Consider the following 19,782-nt stretch of genomic DNA (forward strand, 5'->3'; position numbering starts at 1 on the left):
TTTAACAGCCTGCATTCGAGAAAGCTTTTCAATTTTTAATGCGACATTTACTTATGCCATAAAACTACATTAAAAGAAACAGAAAATACACAGCAGGTCTTAGAGATGGTAATTAAATTTTAATAAAAATCAAAATAAAGTGCAATTAAATGAATGGAAAATGTCTTTGATTCCTTCTGTTTCTGAAAACCTGCTTGCAACATTAAGAGACCCATCTGAGCCATCACAATCGGGGGAAAGTCAGGGCATGCCCAGTTTTGTAGGCAGAAATTGTTTGGTAAAGGGATTTAATAGAGGGATATAAATGATTAACGGGATTTAGGCATGTTTTAGTTACACGGGTGGCCCACCTACACCCAAAATTCAAATTCCTTCTGAACCATGCAATCTGATCGCACCCAGATTATGGGCATATATGCAAGCGAATGCAGAGGAAATTCCAGGTCGGAGTATTTTTTTGAAAATGAGATATCCCACTGAGAATTGGGAGAAAATCTGAACATAAACTTCTTTATCATGCTTGGTGCATTTCTGCTGGGTGATAATGACATATCACTGAAGACAATTGTGGATAAATCCCCAGCTCAGAGTGCTCTGTCCTTTCATTAGAAGGTTTTGTGTGATCTGCAAAGAAAAAAGAACAACCGGAAGATAAAAAAAATATACTTGTTAAGAGGATGAATTTGTTTGATTGCAAGAAGGAGCCTTTTTAATAGCACACAGCAGAATGTACTGATTCTTTTGAGTGAATAATAGACAAATCCCTGGTGAAGTTAATAGCTTAAATTCAGCCATAAATTTGCATTCATGTGAGTCTTATCATAAAAATGTGATGTTAAAAAGGGAACTGAGCAAGAAGTAATGCTTCATGTTAAATTTAGCACTAAGCCTAAATTGGAATTGGAATATTAGGAAATAGTGAAGCTTTTAGCTTTATTTTGTTTTACCACTAGATTTAACCTTCTGACTTGGTTGTCAGTGAAGTATAATAAAATGAACTAACTTTGTTCCACAAGATTTGTTTAAAGCTCTGAGGAGAGACCAGGGAAAATGAACTGAAAATAAAATTGCTGCAGAAAAGGAATAAGCAAAAATCAGATAGTTTTAAATATAGCTGTACACCTCCCAGGGTAATGGTGACAGACAAAATTGTTTTAAAAATTGGAATTGATGATATCTAAACAGCAGACACCTGGAGACATTCAAAGAGTAATTAGAAATCCAATTCTCAGTATTTCTATACACTTCCAACTGCAATTCTATTTTAAATGATTTCTCTCCTCAATATTTCTAAAAAGATTTGAGACTAGGGATTTGTCAGTTGCGAACATTTGATTTTTCTTTCCAATGAAAGGATTATAATGGCAAGTTAATTTCATTTTGGTATCCATTAGTCATTAATCTCCCACCTTACAAATCTGTTAATGAAAAATGTCAGACCAATCAGAACATTAATCTCTGTCATAGATCCCTGTCAAATAATAACTTGCATTTACAAACTTTGCAGGAACATTATTAAACTGGATTGGTTAAATGTATGGCTACATTGCTATCATGCTCCTGACCACAATATAGGCAAATCCTGAGACAGTGGTGTGGCACAAATTCCCTTGCATCTTTCAATGTCTGGCATTCTTCTTAAGATGTACAAAGCTAAAGTACTGCACGCTTAGAGTTTTGTGCATGGTTTTGGTCTCCATATTATAATTGTAATAAACTTGGAGTGCAGGACTGGTTTCTTGAAAGAAACAGTAAAATTTACAGACTCCAAATGAGGCTACGTGCATGTTCCCAGACCAAGGCTAAAAAACTCTGTCCCTAAGATTCCCCGCACTTAGGGCTGATTCATCCATACAATTACATGATCCCCATAACAGTAAGAAATGGTTTAACTTACAATCATTACAATTATACTATATAGAGACATTGGAGAAGCTGCAAAAAAGGTTCACAAGAATGATACCTGAACCAAGAAGTTATGCTTATCGGGAAAACTTGCCCAGACTGGGGTTCTGTTCTCTAGAAAAGGTGAACTGATAGAGGACTTTAAAATATAAAAAGGGTTTGATATGGCAGATATAGAGAAACTGTTTCCATTTGTGGGAGTACCCAAAACTAGAGGTCATTAATATAAGAATATCACTATTAAATCCAGTAGCAACCAGGAGAAACTTCTTGATCCAGGGAATGGTTAGAATATGAAACTTGCTTCCACAAGGTCAGTAGTTGAGGGAAATAGCATAGATGGATTTAAGGGCGAGCACATCTGGCAGAAAGAAATAGAAGTGTATGTGTATATATGCATAAGTCAATAAAGGTATTAGGACAGGTGGAGAGAGCAGTTAATTAAACATAATGTTTCCTAGGCTTTATTAATAGTGGCATAGAGTATACTAGCAAGGAGGTTATATTGAGCTTGTATAAGACACCAGTGAGACCTCAGCTGAAGTACTGTGTACAGTTCTGTGCACCAAACTTTAGGAAGGATGTGAAGGCATTGGAGAGAGTGCAGTAGAGGTTTACGAGAATGATTCCAGGATGAGAAACTTCAGTTATAGAAACATAGAAACTAGGAGCAGGAGCAGGCCATTCGGCCCTTTGAGCCTGCTCCACTATTCATTATGATCATGGCTGATCCTCTATCTCAATGCCATATTCCCACTTTCTCCCCATACCCCTTGGTGCCCCTAAAATTCAAAAAGTTGTCAATTTCTTTCTTGGATACACCCAGTGACCCTGCCTCCACAGCTTTCTGTGGTAGAGAATTCTACAGGTTGACCGGCCTCTGAGTGAAGAAAGTTTTCCTCATCTTAGTCCTAAATGGCCTGCACCATATCCTGAGACTGTGGCCCCTGGTTCTAGACTCCCCAACCAGGGGAAACATCCTCCCTGTATCCAGTCTGTCTAGCCCTGTCAGAATTTTATGCATTTCAATCAGATCCCCTCTCATTCTTCTAAACTCTAGTGAATACAGGCCCAGTCAAACCAATCTCTTCTCATACGACAGTCCTGCCACCCCCAGTATCAGCCTAGTGAACCTTCACTGCACTCCATCTGTGGCAAGTATATCCTTTCTTAGGTAGGGAGGCCAAAACTGCACGCAATACTCCAGGTGTGGTCTCACCAAGGCCCTGTATAACTGCAGTAAAACATCCTTACTTCTGAACTCAAACCCTCTTGCAATGAAGACCAACATACCATTTGCCTCCTAATTGCTTGCTGCACCTGCCTATTTACTTTCATTGACTGGTGTACAAGGACACCCAGATCCCTTTGTACATCCATACTTCCCAATATATCACCATTTAAATTTCTGTTTTTCACACCGAAGGGTATAACTTCACATTTATCCACGTTATTCTGCATCTGTTATGTGTTTGCTCAGACACACAACTTGTCTAAATCGCCCTGAAGCCTCCTTGCATCCTCCTTTCAACTTACAACCCCAGCCAGTTTTGTGTCGTCAGCAAACTTGGAAATATTGTATTTGGTTTCCTCATCCAAGTCACTTATATATATTGTGAATAGCTGGGACCCAAGCACTAATTCCTGTGGTACACCACTATTCACCCCCTGCCATCTGGAAAAAGACCCATTTATTCCCACTCTCTGTTTCCAGTCTGTCAACCAATTCTCATTCCATGCCAGTATATTACCCCCAATCCCATGTGCTTTAAATTTGCCCACTAGCCTCTTACGTGGGACCTTATCGAAAACCTTTTTGAAATCCAAATATACTACATCCACTGGTTCTTCCTTATCTATTCTACTAGTTATATCCTCAAAAAAACTCCAGTAGATTAATGATTTCCCTTTCATAAATCCATGCTGACTTTGTCTAACCCTGTTAATGCTTTCCAAGTGTTCTGTTACCACGTCTTTTATAATAGACTCTAGCATTTTCTCCAATACTAGTCTAACTGGTCTGTAATTCTCTGTTTTTTCTCTCCTTCCTTTTTTAAATAGCATGGTTACATTTGCCACCATCCAATCTGTAGGAACTGCATCTGAGTCTATTTTAGAAGATGACCACCAATGCATCCAATACTACTTCCTTTAGTGTTACTTCCTTTAGTGCTCTGGGATCCTCAGGCTCTGGGGATTTTTCAGCCTTTAACCCCATTAATTTCTCTAGCACCATTTTTTTACTAATACTGATTTTCTTCAATTCCTCCCTCTCACTAGACCCTTGGTTCCCTAACATTTCTGGGAAATAATTTATGTCCTCTTTTGTGAAGACAGAACCAAAATGTGTGTTCAATTCTTCTGCCATTTCTTTGTTCCCCATTATAATTTCCCCCATTTCTGACTGTAAGGGACCTACATTTGTCTTTGCTAATCTTTTTCTCTTCACATATTTATAGAAGCCTTTAAAGTTTTTATGTTCTCTGCAAGTTTACTCTCATACTCCATTTTCCCCTTCTTGATCAATCTTTTTGTCCACTTCTGCTGAATTCTAAACTGTTCCCAATCCTCAGGCTTGCTGCTTTTTCTGGCAATTTTAAGTGTCTCCTCTTTGGATCTAATACCACCGGTAATTTCTTTTGTAAGCCATGGTTGAGCCACCTTTCCGGTTTTATTTTTGCGCCAGACAGGAATGAATAATTGTTGTATTTCATGCATACATTCCTTAAATATTAGCCATTGCCTATCTACCGTCAATCCTTTTAGTAAGGTTCCCCAATCCATCGTTGCCAACTCGTGCTTCGTACCCTCGTAGTTCCATTTATTTAGATTCAGGACTCTAGTTTCAGATTCAACTTCTTCACTCTCCATCCTAATGAATAACTCTATCATTTTACGATCGTTTTTCCCCAAGGGACCCCATACAACAAAAGTGTTGATGAATCTATCCTTTCTTATTGCACAATACCCAGTCTAGGATAGTCTGCTTTCTCGTTGGTTCCTCAATGTATTGGTCTAAAGAACCATTACATACAGACTCCAGGAAATCCTCCTCCACAGTATTATTGCTAGTTTGGTTTGTCCAATCTATATATAGATTAAAGTCACCCATGATTACAGTTGTACCCTTATTACATGCATCTCTAATTTCCTGCTTAATGCCTTCCCTTACATCTCCATTACTGTTTGAGGGCCTATAGACAACTCCCACCAATTATTTCTGGCCCTTGGTGTTTCTTATCTTCACCCAAACAGATTCTACATCATGATTTTCTGAGCCAATATCCTTCCTCACTATTGCATGGATTTCCTCCTTTACTGAAGGTGCTACCCCACCTCCTTTCCCTATCTGTCTGTCCTTTCTAAACGTTGAATACCCCTGGATGTTCAGTTCCCATCCTTGGTCACCCTGCAGCCATGTCTCTGTAATTGCAATTATATCATAACCGTTTATATCTATTTGCACTGTTAATCCATCTACTTTACTGCGAATGCTCCGTGCACTAAGGTACAATGCCTTTAGACTTGTCTTTTTAACCTTGTTAGTCATCTTAGCTTAATTTCGCACTATGACCCCATTTGTTTTGCACACTTGTTTTTTCTGCCTTCCACTTTTGCGTCATACTTTTCTGTCTTTCGTTTCTATCCTTGTTTCCCCCTCCTCTGTCTCCCTGCTCAGTTTCCCATTCCCCTGCCATTCTAGGTTAAACCCTCCCCAACAGCACTAGCAGGGTTTAGTAACAAGGTTAAAATGTTAGAAGATAGATTGAAGAATTTAGGACTCTTTTCTTTGGAGAATAATAGGCTGAGAGGAGATTTCTTAGATGCATTCAAAATCATGAGGGTCCTGGACAGGGTAGATAGGAAAAAACTGTTCCCATTGACGGAAGGATCAGGAACCAGAGGGCACAAGTTTAAGGTAACTGGTAAAAGAAGCAAAAGTGAAGTGAGTAAAAACACAGCGAGTGGTTAGGGTCTGAAATGCACTGTACGAGAGTGTGATGTGGGTAGGTTCAATTGAGGTATTCAAGGGCGAATTTGATGATTATTTGAAAAGAAACAATCTGCAGGGTTATTGGGAGAAGGCAGGAGAAGGGCACTTGGTGAAATGCTTATTCAGAGAGCTGGTGCAGACATGATGGGTCGAATGGCCTCCTTCTGCACTGTAACAATTCTGTGACTGATTCAGATAGAGTTAGATAAAGAGGGGTGGTATGAGGCTCTTGTGGAGCATAAATTCCAGCATAGACCATTGGGGCTGAACGGCCTGTTTCTGTGCTGTGGACAATGATCTTGACAGGAGCAGGCTGAGTGGGATGGTTTGGGGTGCTGGTGCAGGGAGGCATGATAACAAAGCTTCTGCTAGGGAATCTAGAAGCTTGGGTTTCCCCGCATGCTGTGGGGATTTGATTCCAAAGCCTGCATACTTTTGCTTTGGCAGGTTCTCTCCCCAGAGGACAGACTGATTGACATCTTGGCTTCTAGCTGGGGATGGAGTACTTCAGAGGAGTGGGAGCACGAGAGGATGGGGGCAGCCATCTCTCAGCTGGGTGAGGCCTGACCTCAGCTTAGGGGAACAACCCTTGAACCTGGGTCAAGAGGTGTGACCAAGGATGAGGGGCATTTGCAACCCCTGACATCAGTGGAGGTAGTTTGATTGAGGGGGTGGCAGCTGGGAGACGCAGGGAAAACATTTCCCTTCTCCAAAAGCTGTCCACGTCTTCTTTTATCTGCCTGCTTTCCCAGGATCTGGAAAATCCAGCTGGCCAGCTGGTAAAGCAGGCTAAATCAAAGGCTGCCAGTCTCATTCAAATGTATAAATGAGTAACCTGGTTCCAGAAAGTGTGTTGACTGCCTGTTCCCTTGTCGCAGAAGTGGGCAGGTTGGAGGCGTGCTGGCTTTGAAATTTTGAGAGGGCTATTTTGGTGAAAGGGTGAAAATGTATGTTAAATGGGTGCTGTGCTATTAAGACATATTTGTTTGAAAGTCTGGTTTTAGCATGCAGTTTAGGTCCTAATTGCAGATTACCATCATTTGAACTATCTGGAGGTGTTAAATCAGACTCCTGCTGGTTTAACACTCGAGCCCTGATTAGAAGCAATTTTCATGGTGCTCTATATGTGGGCTCCTCACATCAGCTTCCATCCGAGGAGCGGAGTGCTCTGGCTGACATATAACAGCAGGTTTCAGGATGGTTCAAGGGCTGAGGCAGAGGGCACACACAGAGGTCCTGGCAATGAAGGTCCAGAGGTGCAGTGATATCCTGATCCCTCAGTGGGGGGGGTGCAGTCCATCGCGCCCTTCAGTCCCTCTCTTTCTCCTGTAGCAGCTGGTACTCTCCACCTACCCTCATGTCTTTCTCCCATTCCTCCCCCAGAACAAAGAGGACTTCTAGCAAAATTCCCATGGTTAGGCACTCCCTTTCTTGTAGTGGTTCCTATCAGGTATCTATTCTGAGATGTGCCCTTCTGCCTTGGACTCTAGACATGGTTTGTAGACAGGCTCTGGACATACTCTTGTACCTGCTTAACACTTGTTTATTAGTACTACATCTAGTAGTTACAGAGTAGGCACATTGCTCCTGGGCATGATTCCAATCTCTCTCTCTCTGTCTTTCAGAGAGAGAGAGAGAGAGAGTCTAACACATGACTGACTGATGTTAGTAAGTACATCATTATCCATGTCATACTTTAGCATATCCCATCTGTTAATCTTTTATACAACAATATCCAATAAGGAAGAGTAGCACAACACTTACTCATTTTAGGTGAAGTCTTCAGAGAATTTCCAAAATTAAGTTGAGTGTTGGTGAATTCTTGGCAGTGTCCCAGAAAGCCTTCCCAATGCGTTGCAACAGTTTCCTTCAAACCTCCCGCAGCAAGTGAACAGTAAAAGGTAATATGCCTTTAAGTAGTGGTTGAAATCCTCTGCAATGACAAGTTTGTCCCAATCAGCTGGTTACTGTTAGGAGATGGACATCAAGTCAAATTCCGTGCATCCTCTTTAATTAAAGCCAGCAGGTATTTTAAGTGACAATCAGCCCCCTAACGATCCACCAGGGCCCTTTCATACCGCACAGTTCAACTCCTTTCTAAGATAGCGACTTGTGCCAAACATAGGCTAAGCCAGTGTTTCAGCTCAAGCCCCTATCTGGCCCACCTCAGAGTCATCTTAGCACTTAAAGGAGCCCGCAAAAAAAAATCATCCCTTTAGCTTGTTAGCATCCCATCCAACCCCAACCAATCTGTTTTTCGGAGGTACGATGCACCCCTCTCTAAGTCAATGTAACTGTACATGATGGTTTAGAAGAAAACCCAAAAGAGACAATAAAATGATATTTTGCTGTTAAAAGAGTAAATTTCAAATTCAACTTTTGTATGGGAATGTAAAGAGGTTCTGTTGATATCTTTATGGAGAAATATAAATGAGCAAAAGTTCACCTCACTAGCAGCAAGTTACTTGCTTGTGACATTGCAACTGAACCTATCTTGTTCTTACCTGACATCCACACAAGGGCACATTGCAGGGGTCACTGCATCACAGTCAGGAACAGAAATCTCAGTTAACTTTTCTCTTTCTCATCTCGAGTGTTAAAAACCAATTGAAGGTCTCAAGCTGCTGCCCCAGTTGAGACCAAGTGATAGGTGGGGAGGGCAGGTGAGGCTAAAAATGGCTGAAGATCTGGCAAGGCCAGGGTCACGGAGGTCGAGCAAGTTTGAACAGCAGAATTTCATGAGCATCTTGTAGCACCTTTCGCCTGGCAGCCAGAAAGCTAAACAGCCCGGCTGCCGGGTGGGAGGGAACACTCCTAGCAGGAGGCTGCCCATAGCTGGGGATCCTTAGGGATCCTGGCAATCAGGAGGGGGAGAAATTCAGGGCTAGGGTGAAGGAAAGATCAGCAGGCAATGGGAGAGGCCTGTAATTAGGAGAACAGTGGGGTGAGGCTGAGATTGAGGCTGGTGAAAACTAAAAGCCTCCTTGTGGGTCCTGGGGGTATGCACTGCTGCACCTCCTGGTTCACAAGGAGAGTTGAATCAGTCACTTACTTTCTAGAATGCACAGCTCCTCCCTCCCTTTCACTACTAGGTTTCCTGACATCTCGTAAACCTGCACAGCAGCAGTAAGTTTCAAATCCAGCTCCCAAGTGCTCTGTGGGAGTCTGATTTAAATATAGTAATTAAGTGTCTTGGCTCACCACAGCTGACACCTGATATCTGCAGCCATAAAAATAGTCGCAGGCAGGTGGTTTTTTTTATTCCTTCATGGGATATGGATGAAACTGTTAAGGCCAGCATTTGTTGTCCCTTCCTAATTGTCCTTCAGAAGGTGGTGGTGAGCCGTCACCTTGAACTGCTGTCCTTGTGGTATAGGTACACCCACAGTGCTGTTAAGGAGGCGGTTCCAGGATTTGATCCAGCTACAATGAAGGCACGATGATATAATTCCAAATCAGGATAATGTGTGTCTTGGAGGGAACTTTGCAGTGGTGTTGTTTCCATGCGTCTGTTGCCCTTGTCCTTCAAGTTGGTGGGGGTCTCAGGTTTGGAAAGTTCTGTTGAAGGAGGCTTGGCAAGCTGCTGCAGTGCATGTTGTAGATGGAACACACTGCTGCCACTGTGCACTAGTGGTGGAAGGAGTGAATGTTTATTGTGGGTGAGGTGCCAATCAAGTGGGCTGGTTTGTCCTGGATGGTGTGGAGCTTCTTGAGCTGTTGGAGCTGCACTCATCCAGGCAAGTGGGGAGTATTCTTTCACATTCCTGAATGGTGCCTTGTAGATGGTGGACAGGCTTTGGGGAGTTACTCACCGCAGGATTCCTAGCATCTGACCTGGTCTTGTAGCTACATTATTTATATAGCTGGCCCAGTTATGTTTATGGTAACCCCCAGGATGTTAATGGTGGGAATTCAGCAATGATATGCCTTAAAATATCATGGGGAGATAGTTAGCTTCTCTCTTTTTGGAGATGGTTATTGCCTGGCACTGTGGTGGTGTGAATGGTACTTTCCACTTATCAGCCCAAGTTTTAATGTTGTCCAGGCCTTGCTGCATGCGAGTATGGGAAGCCTCAGTATCTGAGGAGTTGGGAAAAGTACTGAACATTGTGAGTCATCAGTGCACATCCCTATTTCTGACCTTATGATGGAGGGAGGGTCATTGTTGAAGGAGCTCAAGATGGTTGGGCCTAGGACACCATCTGGAGTATGTGTGTTTAGGTCACGAACCACTCACAATTCCCTCTTGCCCATAATGAGGGGGTTAATATCAAAGCCAAAATAACTCATAACAAAGCAACTGACCTGGAATCCACTGGTCTGCACAGTTTATGATACACAAGACAGTGCCTTTTAGTCAGTCACCATTGGAGAGGCTGCAAAGTGTGTGCTTCTATATTTTCTTAGGGCGTCCAGATTGAGTTTTTATGTATACTATGGTTTCACTCGTTATTTTATTGTTTGTAGATTTGGTTCTACACAAACAGCATCTTCAAAGAGGCTGGCATAAACAAGGATTACGTCCCGTACATCACTCTGAGCACCGGTGCCACTGAGATCATAGCTGCAATTGCTTCTGTGAGTAAACTTTGCACCATCAAATTTACAAAGCTCAAGCCTAAATTGTCATGATCAAATATTTATTTATTTTAGAATATAATGTTTTATTTCTTAGCAGATAGTTTTACGAATTTGTGCCACTGGTGGGATACTGCCAGCAGTTGGCTTTAAAACTAGGGGCTGGATCATTCCAGATTTGCATTAAACGCAGTTGCGGGCGGGTAAAATGATGTTTTACCCATTGGCCGCAATGGCGGCTTTTCACACCATATCAACCCAATCCCACCCCATTAATTATGCATTCCCGAGAAATACGCCATTTCCATGGTGGGCAGGATCTCACCTTGCCACTTCATCATGCTGGGTGCCATGTTTAAAGAACAGCTGTGCGCAGATATCTCAGTGTTTCCAGCACTGCAGAGAAGATGTCCATGAAAGGCAAAAAGACTGCAGCCCCCAGGATTAATGGCGCATCACTGGAACGCACTTTGGACACCAAGGAGGCCCACCGCAATGTCCTCTACCCCCACTTGGCTGCAGGATGGGCAGCCAGGCTTGGGAGGTGGTGGCAGCGATGGTCAGCGCCAATGGCCTTCAAAAGAGGACAGCCAGCCAATGTTAATAGAGGATGAATGATCCCCTCTATTCTGCCAGGGTAAGTCACTCTTTTCATCACTCTCAACTCACACACTCACAAACACATCACACATCCACAGGCTCTCACTCACTGTCAGTTCAAGGGATATCACCATACACTCTCACACACACACACCTTCATTGTCCAGCTGTCTATGTGTAGTAACTATGGTTTTATTTAGTGCACAATGCACCTTTAAGAATAATACGTGTTAGGAAAATCACATGATCTCTTGTAACCAATAGGAGAGTAGTGCGGTGACAATAGTAGCATTCAATTTTTTTAAAGTGCCAATCACTAAAAGACTGATTGTTTCTATTTCTATTAAAATTATTATTTGATTTTGCTGCTAAGTTATTTCTCTTTATTCTTCAGCTAGCAGTGGGTGTTTCCCACTTCTCAGCAGAGTCCCATATTTTTGCACCACTTTCACTTGAAGTTTCGTGCCTGATGTGGAGGACAACGCCATTTTGCGCACCCTGTATTGTTTTTGAATCTCTCCGCAGACAGTTTAGAGGTAGAGATGGAGTGGAAATCACACGTGTAGTTGCTGCTGAGTATATTGTAAATAGACTTAATGTTTCCACCAAGAAAGTTGTCTGTGGATCAACTCTATTGCTAATAGTACAATACAATACCCTACAACAAACTGGCGATGAGGATGGGATAGGGTTGAACAGAAGAAATCAAGTTAAAAAGAAATCGGCGCTGTAACTCGCCCAGTGATTGTAAGTAGCAAGCTCTGTTAGAATTGAAGAAGTTATCCTCCCTCAAAATGCTACAATTTGGGAGAATTGATCCTTTTGAGCCCGCCACAGATGATTGATTCAAAGTTTGATGGCACCCAGTGTCCCAGATTCGAAGAATTTCAATGAATTGGTGGACCTCATGAAAGGTCACTTTCAACCCAAACCCTCAGTCACAATGCAGAGGTTCAGGTTTAATTCATGAAATAGAGGCCCTGGTGAGACAATTACATGCTACGTGGCAAATTTGAAGCAGTTAATGGAACATTGTAAGTTCAGTATGACTCTGAACAACATGCTTAGATGTTGTTTAGTGTATGGTGTGAAGGAGGACATAATTCAGAAAAGATTATTGCCCAAAGTGAGTCTGGATTTCAGGAAGGCGCTAGAGATAGCACTGGCTATGGAATGCACTTTAAGAGATTCAAAAGCAATACTGGGTGCACAAAATGGCGCCGTTTTCCACATCGGCAGGAAACCTCAAACGAAAATGGCACAAAAAAGTAAGCCTGCTGAGAAGTGGGAAACACCCTTTGCTAGCTGAAGAATAAAGAGAAATAATTTAGCAGCAAAATCAAAGAATAATTTTAATAGAGGTGGAAACAATCAGTCTTTTAGTAATTGGCAGTTTAAAAAAAATTAAATGCTACAATTGTCACAGATATGGATATATAATGAGGCAGTGCAAGGAAAGATTCAAGCAGGCTTGTAAACGAAAGAAGCAGCCCAATGAAATCTACAGTGTAGAAGAGCCTGAAACAACAAATTCAGACATTTACTCATTGTTTAATCTGAAAGTTGGAAAGACAGAACCAATATTTGTCGCAGTGAAAGTAAATGGCAAACCTGTTAGAATGAAAGCAGACACAGGAGCTTCCACAACAGTAAGTGGGGAACATACCTTCAGATATTTGAATAATGGTGAATTAAGTTTAGAACAAACAGCTGCCAAGCTAAAAACATATACGAGTGAAGACATTCAAGTAAAAGCCATAAGCAGAGTAACTGTTCATTATGGAAGCCAATTGGAAAAGCCACCAGTATTGGTATTGAGAGGCAGAGGACTAAGCCTTTTAGGGCGAAGTTAGTGAAGGGAAATCTACCTTGATGGGCCACTGAGATTCCAAAAGAAAGCTGGAAGCATCCCTGTTCTGAAAAAGGTGTGTGTAAGGACTCAACAACCTAAATAAATGTAGGTTGTCTTAAGCCAAAATCTGGAAGAACAGCAGAAGAAATTTGAAGAGACCCTGCTTGGTGACAGAGTTTGAGAAGAGGTGAGCAACCTTCTCAGGGAAAAATAAAACCTGTTGAAAGACCTTCACACATGACAAGATTCTCTCAGGTCAGAGTCTGTACCTCTGGAAAAGTATGAAGAGAAACAAAGAGTTCAGCACTTCTCTGAACAAAGTGAAGAATGAGTTGGCAAAGAAGATGCAACAATGTTCAATTTTTCAGGAGGCAGCAAGTGCAAAAAAGAGATGGGAGAGCGGAAGAATCACCTAAATGAAGCCAAAGAGGCTTTCGAAGCAAAAGTCACAGAATTTTCCAAGAAGCAGACAGATAATGAAATTTTGGGAGACTCAGCCACCGTATTCAGATAAGTTGAGCTGGCATCTGAGAGAAGTCTGGCCAATAGTGAAGTCAAAGAGAAGGCCAAGTCTGTGCTAGAAAGAAGAAGGTCATAGAAAGAAGATACAGAAATACTAATAGGGCCTTAACTGTGGCAGCATACAAATACGCTTTCATACATAGGCCCGGCAGTCAAATCGTAAACACCAATGCCCTTAGTCGTTTGCTGTTACATGTCCCAGTTCCACAGGAACTTGTTTTACTGTTAAATTTCTTAGATTCCTCACTGATATGTGCTTGACAGATCAAGGACTGGACAAGTTGGGACCCAATCCTTTCTCAAGTACGAGAACAAATGCGACACAGTTGGTTACAGGAGCCCATTTCTGATGAAATGAAAGAGTACTTCAACAGAAGACATGAAATAACCAGTCAGGATGGCATCTTATTGTGGGGAGCATGAGTGATAGTTCCTCCAAAGAAGGGAGCCACTTTTAGTTGAACTATACAGTTCCTATCGTGGAATTTCCTGAATGAAGACCATGGCACACATCTATTTATGATGGCCAGGGATGGATGGCAAAATAGAGAGTATGGTAAAGCATTGTAGGCAATGTCGTGAACTACAAAAGTTGCCAGTGACAGCTCCATTACACCCATGGGAATGATCAGGTAGAGACTAGGTACAGTTACACATTGACTATGTTGGATCGTTCCTTGGAACAAGGTTTCTGCTCATTTTCGATGCCCATTCAAAATGGTTTGATGTATATGAGATGAAGTCATCAATGTCGGCCGCTACAATTGAGGAATTACGTCAGAGTTTTACCATTCACAGACTACCAGAAGTAGTTGATTCTGAACAGCCTGGCATTTACAAGTGCTGAGTTTCAATGTTTTATCAGCCTCAAAGGTATCACTCATGTAAAAACTGCACCGTACCACCCTTCCTCAAACAGACTGGCCAAAAGAGCAGTTAAAACGTTCAAGGCAGGCACAATAAACTGGTGATTCCTTGGCAACTATGCTAGCATGCCTTCTTTTTCATTACAAGACTACTCCTCACACAACAACAGGTGTCACACCTGCCCAGTTATTGTTGAAACGCCGTCTCAGGATGAGATTGAGCTTCCCAATCTTGAATTTAGAAGGGAAGGTGGAAAGGAGCCAGAGAAGCCAGAAAACTAGACACGACTGGCATAGTTCTGAGAGGAAATTTACAGTGGGAGAGCCGGTATACATGAAAAACTTTGGGGATGGACATAAGTGGTTATTGGGTGAAGTAAATGCAGTGACTGGACCTCTGTCTTGCCATGAGGAGATGGAAGGCTGGCTCATCTGTAAATATGTGGACCATTTAAGGAAGAGAAAGACAATCATCAAGATATGGTTCCACCAGTGACCATGACTGGTTCTGCGTTTTATTTTGAGAATGCTCAACCCAGGACAGACATGTCTGATGTTCCTGTAAGAGTTGAGGATACAGAACCGCAAGTGCAACCGAAGCAACTGATGTTCAGGCAACTCTGGAAAAGGAGGTTCCTGACAAAGAATCTGGAGTTGTGGAGCTGCGACATTCCACATGCACCAGGAAACCACCTGAAAGACTGAACTTGTAAATTCCTTACCCAGTGTAAATATTATGTAGTCTTGAAAAATATGTACTTGTAAACATAATATGTAAAGCTGAGTTAAAGGGGGAGGAATGCAGTAATTATGGTTTTATTTAGTGTGTAATGTTCCTTTAAGAATAATATTTGTTAGGATAGATCACATGATCTGTAGTAACCAATAGGAGAGTAGCGCAGGCTACCTCAGCAGGCAGTGTAGAGATAGGGATGGAGTTGAAAGCACATGTGTAGTTGCTGCTGAGTATTTTGTAAATAAACTTAAAGTTTCCACTAAGCAAATTGTCTGCAGACCACTCTATTTCTAATGGTATAATTAGACCACCCTACAACATCATGGGATCACTCACCATCCACACATGGCACGCATGCTTATCATCTGGCCTGGCTGGCATCCTGCTTACTCTGTCTCCATCTGTATTCATGCAGGACATGCTGGCACACAACAAGAGGGAGAGGTCACAGACTGGTGGGGGAATGCCTGAAATCATGGTCCTCACGGACTTTGAAAACAGAGCCATCCAGCTGGCTGCTGGGGATCTGGACCGGTCCTGTGCTGACGGTGAAGTCTGCGGTGCACTACCAAGTGAGGGTCCAGCAGTACAACATCCATCAGACAGCCAGGCTGTGAGTGATGTATCCTGTTTCACAGGCCACTGCCATGCACTAATTATCTCCCCTTGCTTCTACAGGCACATCTGGGAAACAGCCAACAGAGTCCATGACCCAGGACCTCCAATCTAGCCCTGAAGAAGCCTCTGAAGAAGAATCTGGAGGCACCCTCCCTGAAGTCCCATCACAGCGCTCACCCACACCCTCCACCAGTGCAGGGACACATACCTCGGTGCAACCTAGCTTTAGAATAGCCACAGGATCACAATCTAGTGAACACATCACACTGTCTGATCCGCAGCAGGTGGCAGCAGGGACCTACCTGGTGTCCGGCACTCAGAGGACTGCTGGAGGATAGAAATCTGCTGAGTCTGTGTCAGATGAGGATTCTCTGGACTCAGTTATACCTCACTTGCTGGGGCTGCAAATGCAAGCTTGAGAACATCAGGGAGGGATGTCCACTGCACTCCTCAGATTGCAAGGCACGATGGAGGAGTCCGTCCACCTTCAGGCTGAGGTGATAGCACCAACTTGCCAAACGCACTGAGGTCAACACTGGCAGGATGGCAGCCTCCATAGTGACCTTGGTCCGGGATGTCACTCCTGCATTGCCGCGCAGACTCAACTCCATCGCTGATGACATAGCTGGCCTCCAACAATGTGTATGCGAGAGGGGTGCAGAACAACTCAATCTCACTCCAGGTACCCCTTTCCCTCAAGGAGTCAGCCAGCGGCCCTTGGGCACCCATAGACAGGAGGATCAGCAGGTCTGCCCCTGGGGCCATCCATCCAGGTGACTCCGAGGGTGTCCAGCCCATCTGAATCCCTTCTCCCTGTGACCTCAGCAGCCCCAGATCCACAGGCCGAGGAGGGTGCCACTGCCACAAAGCAGGACCGGAAAGCAGGCCAGGTCCCTCCAGGTTTCAGTCCTCCAGAGGATGCCCGCCAAGATCATCAAAGACCTTGTAGCTGTCAGCAGGCTGCCTCCACATCCACTATGGATGGCCAGGGAGCACCAAGACATCCAGCAGGGTTAGGACAGTTACGGAGAATATGTTGCACAGCCTAGGCACGGATGTTAATCACTTGTATATACTGTTCACTATTGTCAATAAACTCTCAAGTATGTCTCCCTGCCTGTGGCTCCTTGTTCTGATGAATCGTGTTCGTGTCACTCAGATGTGAAACCTTTCTGCACAAGATAAAGGCAGGTGTCTCAGTCCAGGGCCTCTTCCCTATGCTTTGTGCAGCCTTCAGGCCAAAGCAATGGTCCGGCATCACACTTCCTGGGCACATTGGTGATGCCTGCACTCGAAGGTGCTTGTCATTGCTGCCAAAATGTTGTGGGCAGATGTTACAGAGTTCTGTCATTCTCTCTGTGTGCTCTCAGCACCTTTAAGGTGGGGCTGGCCCCCATCTCATTAGCATCTGTGACCGGTGATGCTGTGGTCCTGAAGGGGTCAGGCACTGAAGGCGGATAAAGGATCGGATGCTTTTAAAGTTTCATGAATGACAGGTGTCAGACATTCCCAGAGGCTGTGTGAAGATTTATGGAGTGTCCTCACTGCATGTCATCATCATCCTCCTGCAATTGAGCTACATTTAGGACCTCCACTGCATCTCCATGACAGGAGCATTATCACAGTGGGTACGTGCGTTGCCATAAGCCAGACTGGAATGAAACATTCATAGATGCAATGTGAGGTTCTATGGGGTCTCCTCACAGCTTGGCATCATCATCCTCCACAAACCTAGCAGCTATGAGGGCCTCCCGAGCGCACCTGCCTCATCTGGCCAGTGCGAGGGCCTCATCCCCATCATCGCTGCCTTCAAGGACCTCCTTCACCCTCATCCCCGTAGCGTCTTCCTCATTGGAGGAGACCTCCAGCTCCTCCTCAGCCAGCTCCTCTCCCCATTGCAGTGCCAGGTTGTAAAGTGTGCAGCAGACGATGACGATGCGTGACACCCTCTGTGGCCTGTACTGCAGGGCTCCACCAGACCGGTCCAGGCACCAGAACCTCATTTTCAGCATCCTAATGGTTTGCTCCACCAAGTTGCGAGTTGCAGCATGAGCCTCATTATTCCATTGCTCTGCTGCAGTCTGAGGCTGCCACGGCCTCTGTGGGTAGCCCTTGTCCCCGAGGAGCCATCCCTGCAGCTTCTGTGGACCCTGGAATACGTCAGGGATCTGTGACCAACTGAGAATGTAGGAGTCGTGCACACTCCCTGGAAACTGTGCGCAGACCTGCAGGATGCGTTTGTGGTAGTCGCACACCAGCTGCACGTTCAGCAAATGGAAACTCATGCGGTTGACATAATTGACCCGCATGTTGTGACAGAGATCTGAGTGCCACGTGAGTGCAGTCAATGGCACTCTGCAGCTGTGGGAAACCTGGACAAATCCAATTGCTCTTGCACCCTAGCTGGCCTGGTCCCAGTCGAAATGCACAAAGTTGTGTGCCCTCGTGAAGATGGCACCTGTGACCCCATGGATGCATTTGTGGATGGAGGCTTGTGATATCCTACAGAGGTCACCTGTGGAGCCCTGAAAGGAGCAACTGGCTTAGAAATTGAGTGTCGCAGTCACGTTCACAGCCACTGGCAGTGGATGCCCTCCATGCCCCTGTGGTACCAAACCCTGAGTAACTGGCAGATGTGACCAACCAGTTCCCTGGACATGCTCAGTCTTCAGTGACACTGGTTGTTGGTCATCTGCAGGAATGAAAGGTGGCGTGTATGGACCCTGGGTACAGCTAGTTGCCGACCAGCGACAACTCACTGTGGCTCTTCGGCAGTGTGTTCGGGATCCCCAACCACCCCTTCTTCTAGAGGCTGCTGCTCCTCCCTCTGTGCAGCCTGAAATGTCAGTCACTCTCTTCTCCGTCATCTTCGCTCTCTGTACACCACAGCGCATACAGCTAGTTCACCAGGCTCCATGCTCCTGATGCACTCCTCCTGCAGGATGAAAGAGAGAGATGCGTGGGTTAGCTTGGGTGTACTAAGAACCTCTCTTGGTTAAGTCTGAAGGCCCTTTAATGCATGCCGGACAGTGCTGGCCACCACTTGGATGGTCAGAGATTAGTGCGCTGCATGACTGCCCAAAACCTCACCCACATCTGTCCAACTCCACCTGACCGATTGATGGCAGCTTCAGCCACTGGGCTGCATGCTGTGCTCTGAGATCAGGCACAGGCATTCTCCTAACCCACACTGCAAGGCTGCGCTGTTAACATGGGGGAGACTGGTCCAAACCAGGATGATGACATTGCAAGGGGCTGTGAGCTCCTCCAGCAGTGACTGCTCCATGGCCAACTTTAGCAAGGAGATTGTACAATGTACGCAGTTGTCGAACTGTTCCTCAGTCCACTAAAACACTCATGACTTTGCAGTCTGTGCCCAAGGGGTGAAAATCTCTGGAGCATTTGGTGGCACTTTGAAGCCTCTGCGTCTCTTGAGTGGGCAGAGGAGCTAGGAGCCCAACTCTAATCATATCAATGTGGCTGTGCCTGAACTGTCTCAGCTGCAGAGGAATGGTCACTTTATACAAGGTTCTCTAATGTGTGCCTGTTTCCCTTCCCCCCTCAACCCCTACCCTACATGTACTTGTGCGCTACCTTCAACTGCAGAGCAGCCCTTGCCCCTCCACCCCACCCCACCAAGTCGCCTCAAATGCAGGGCAGCCCTTGCCCCCATCCCCCCAAGTCACCTCAACTGCAGGACAGCTCTTGTCTCCTCCACGCCCCCCACCATGCACTTCAACCTTGAAGCCCAACGTTACTGTGCACGCACCTCCGAATTCCCCTCAAAGTGCAGCTGCCAAGTGGACGCCTTTCATACACTATTGTGAAACAGGCCGAGGTGGGTGGACGATCCAGCGGGGTGCGGGGGAGACGAATCCGGCGGGTTGGCTGTATAATGATATGCTGATGTCTTACAATGAGGTTCCCAACATCCGATGGCGGGAAACTCGGCCATCAGCGGGCTGAGTGGACAATCGCAAGCTGGTTTCACGACGCCATGAAACCGATTTTTGGCCTTCTCGCCGTAGTGTCCGCTCATGTCACTGAACATGCCCGACGCCAGGGGCTACAGAAAATCCCAACTTAGCTCTTCAGTTTATTTAACAAACAC

At 44.7% G+C, this 19,782-nt stretch overlaps 1 protein-coding gene and 1 long non-coding RNA gene across 2 annotated transcripts in view; one reads left to right on the forward strand and one right to left on the reverse strand.

The window, feature by feature from the left end:
• The window catches only part of slc2a9l2 (solute carrier family 2 member 9, like 2), a 492,038-nt gene that overhangs the window by 301,399 nt on the left and 170,857 nt on the right, over nucleotides 1–19,782 (forward strand). The window contains exon 9 of the mRNA XM_041191251.1: nucleotides 10,367–10,477. Coding sequence (XP_041047185.1) covers nucleotides 10,367–10,477 — 111 coding nt within the window. The remainder of the gene's footprint in view (nucleotides 1–10,366; nucleotides 10,478–19,782) is intronic.
• LOC121279832 lies at nucleotides 146–9,053 on the reverse strand. Its single transcript, XR_005943509.1, has 3 exons — nucleotides 8,952–9,053; nucleotides 7,664–7,832; nucleotides 146–624 (listed from the first exon to the last, which is right to left on the reverse strand). It is a non-coding gene; the product is annotated as an uncharacterized LOC121279832 (long non-coding RNA).

This window comes from Carcharodon carcharias, chromosome 1 (genome assembly GCF_017639515.1).
Source record: "Carcharodon carcharias isolate sCarCar2 chromosome 1, sCarCar2.pri, whole genome shotgun sequence".
Lineage (NCBI taxonomy): Eukaryota > Metazoa > Chordata > Chondrichthyes > Lamniformes > Lamnidae > Carcharodon > Carcharodon carcharias.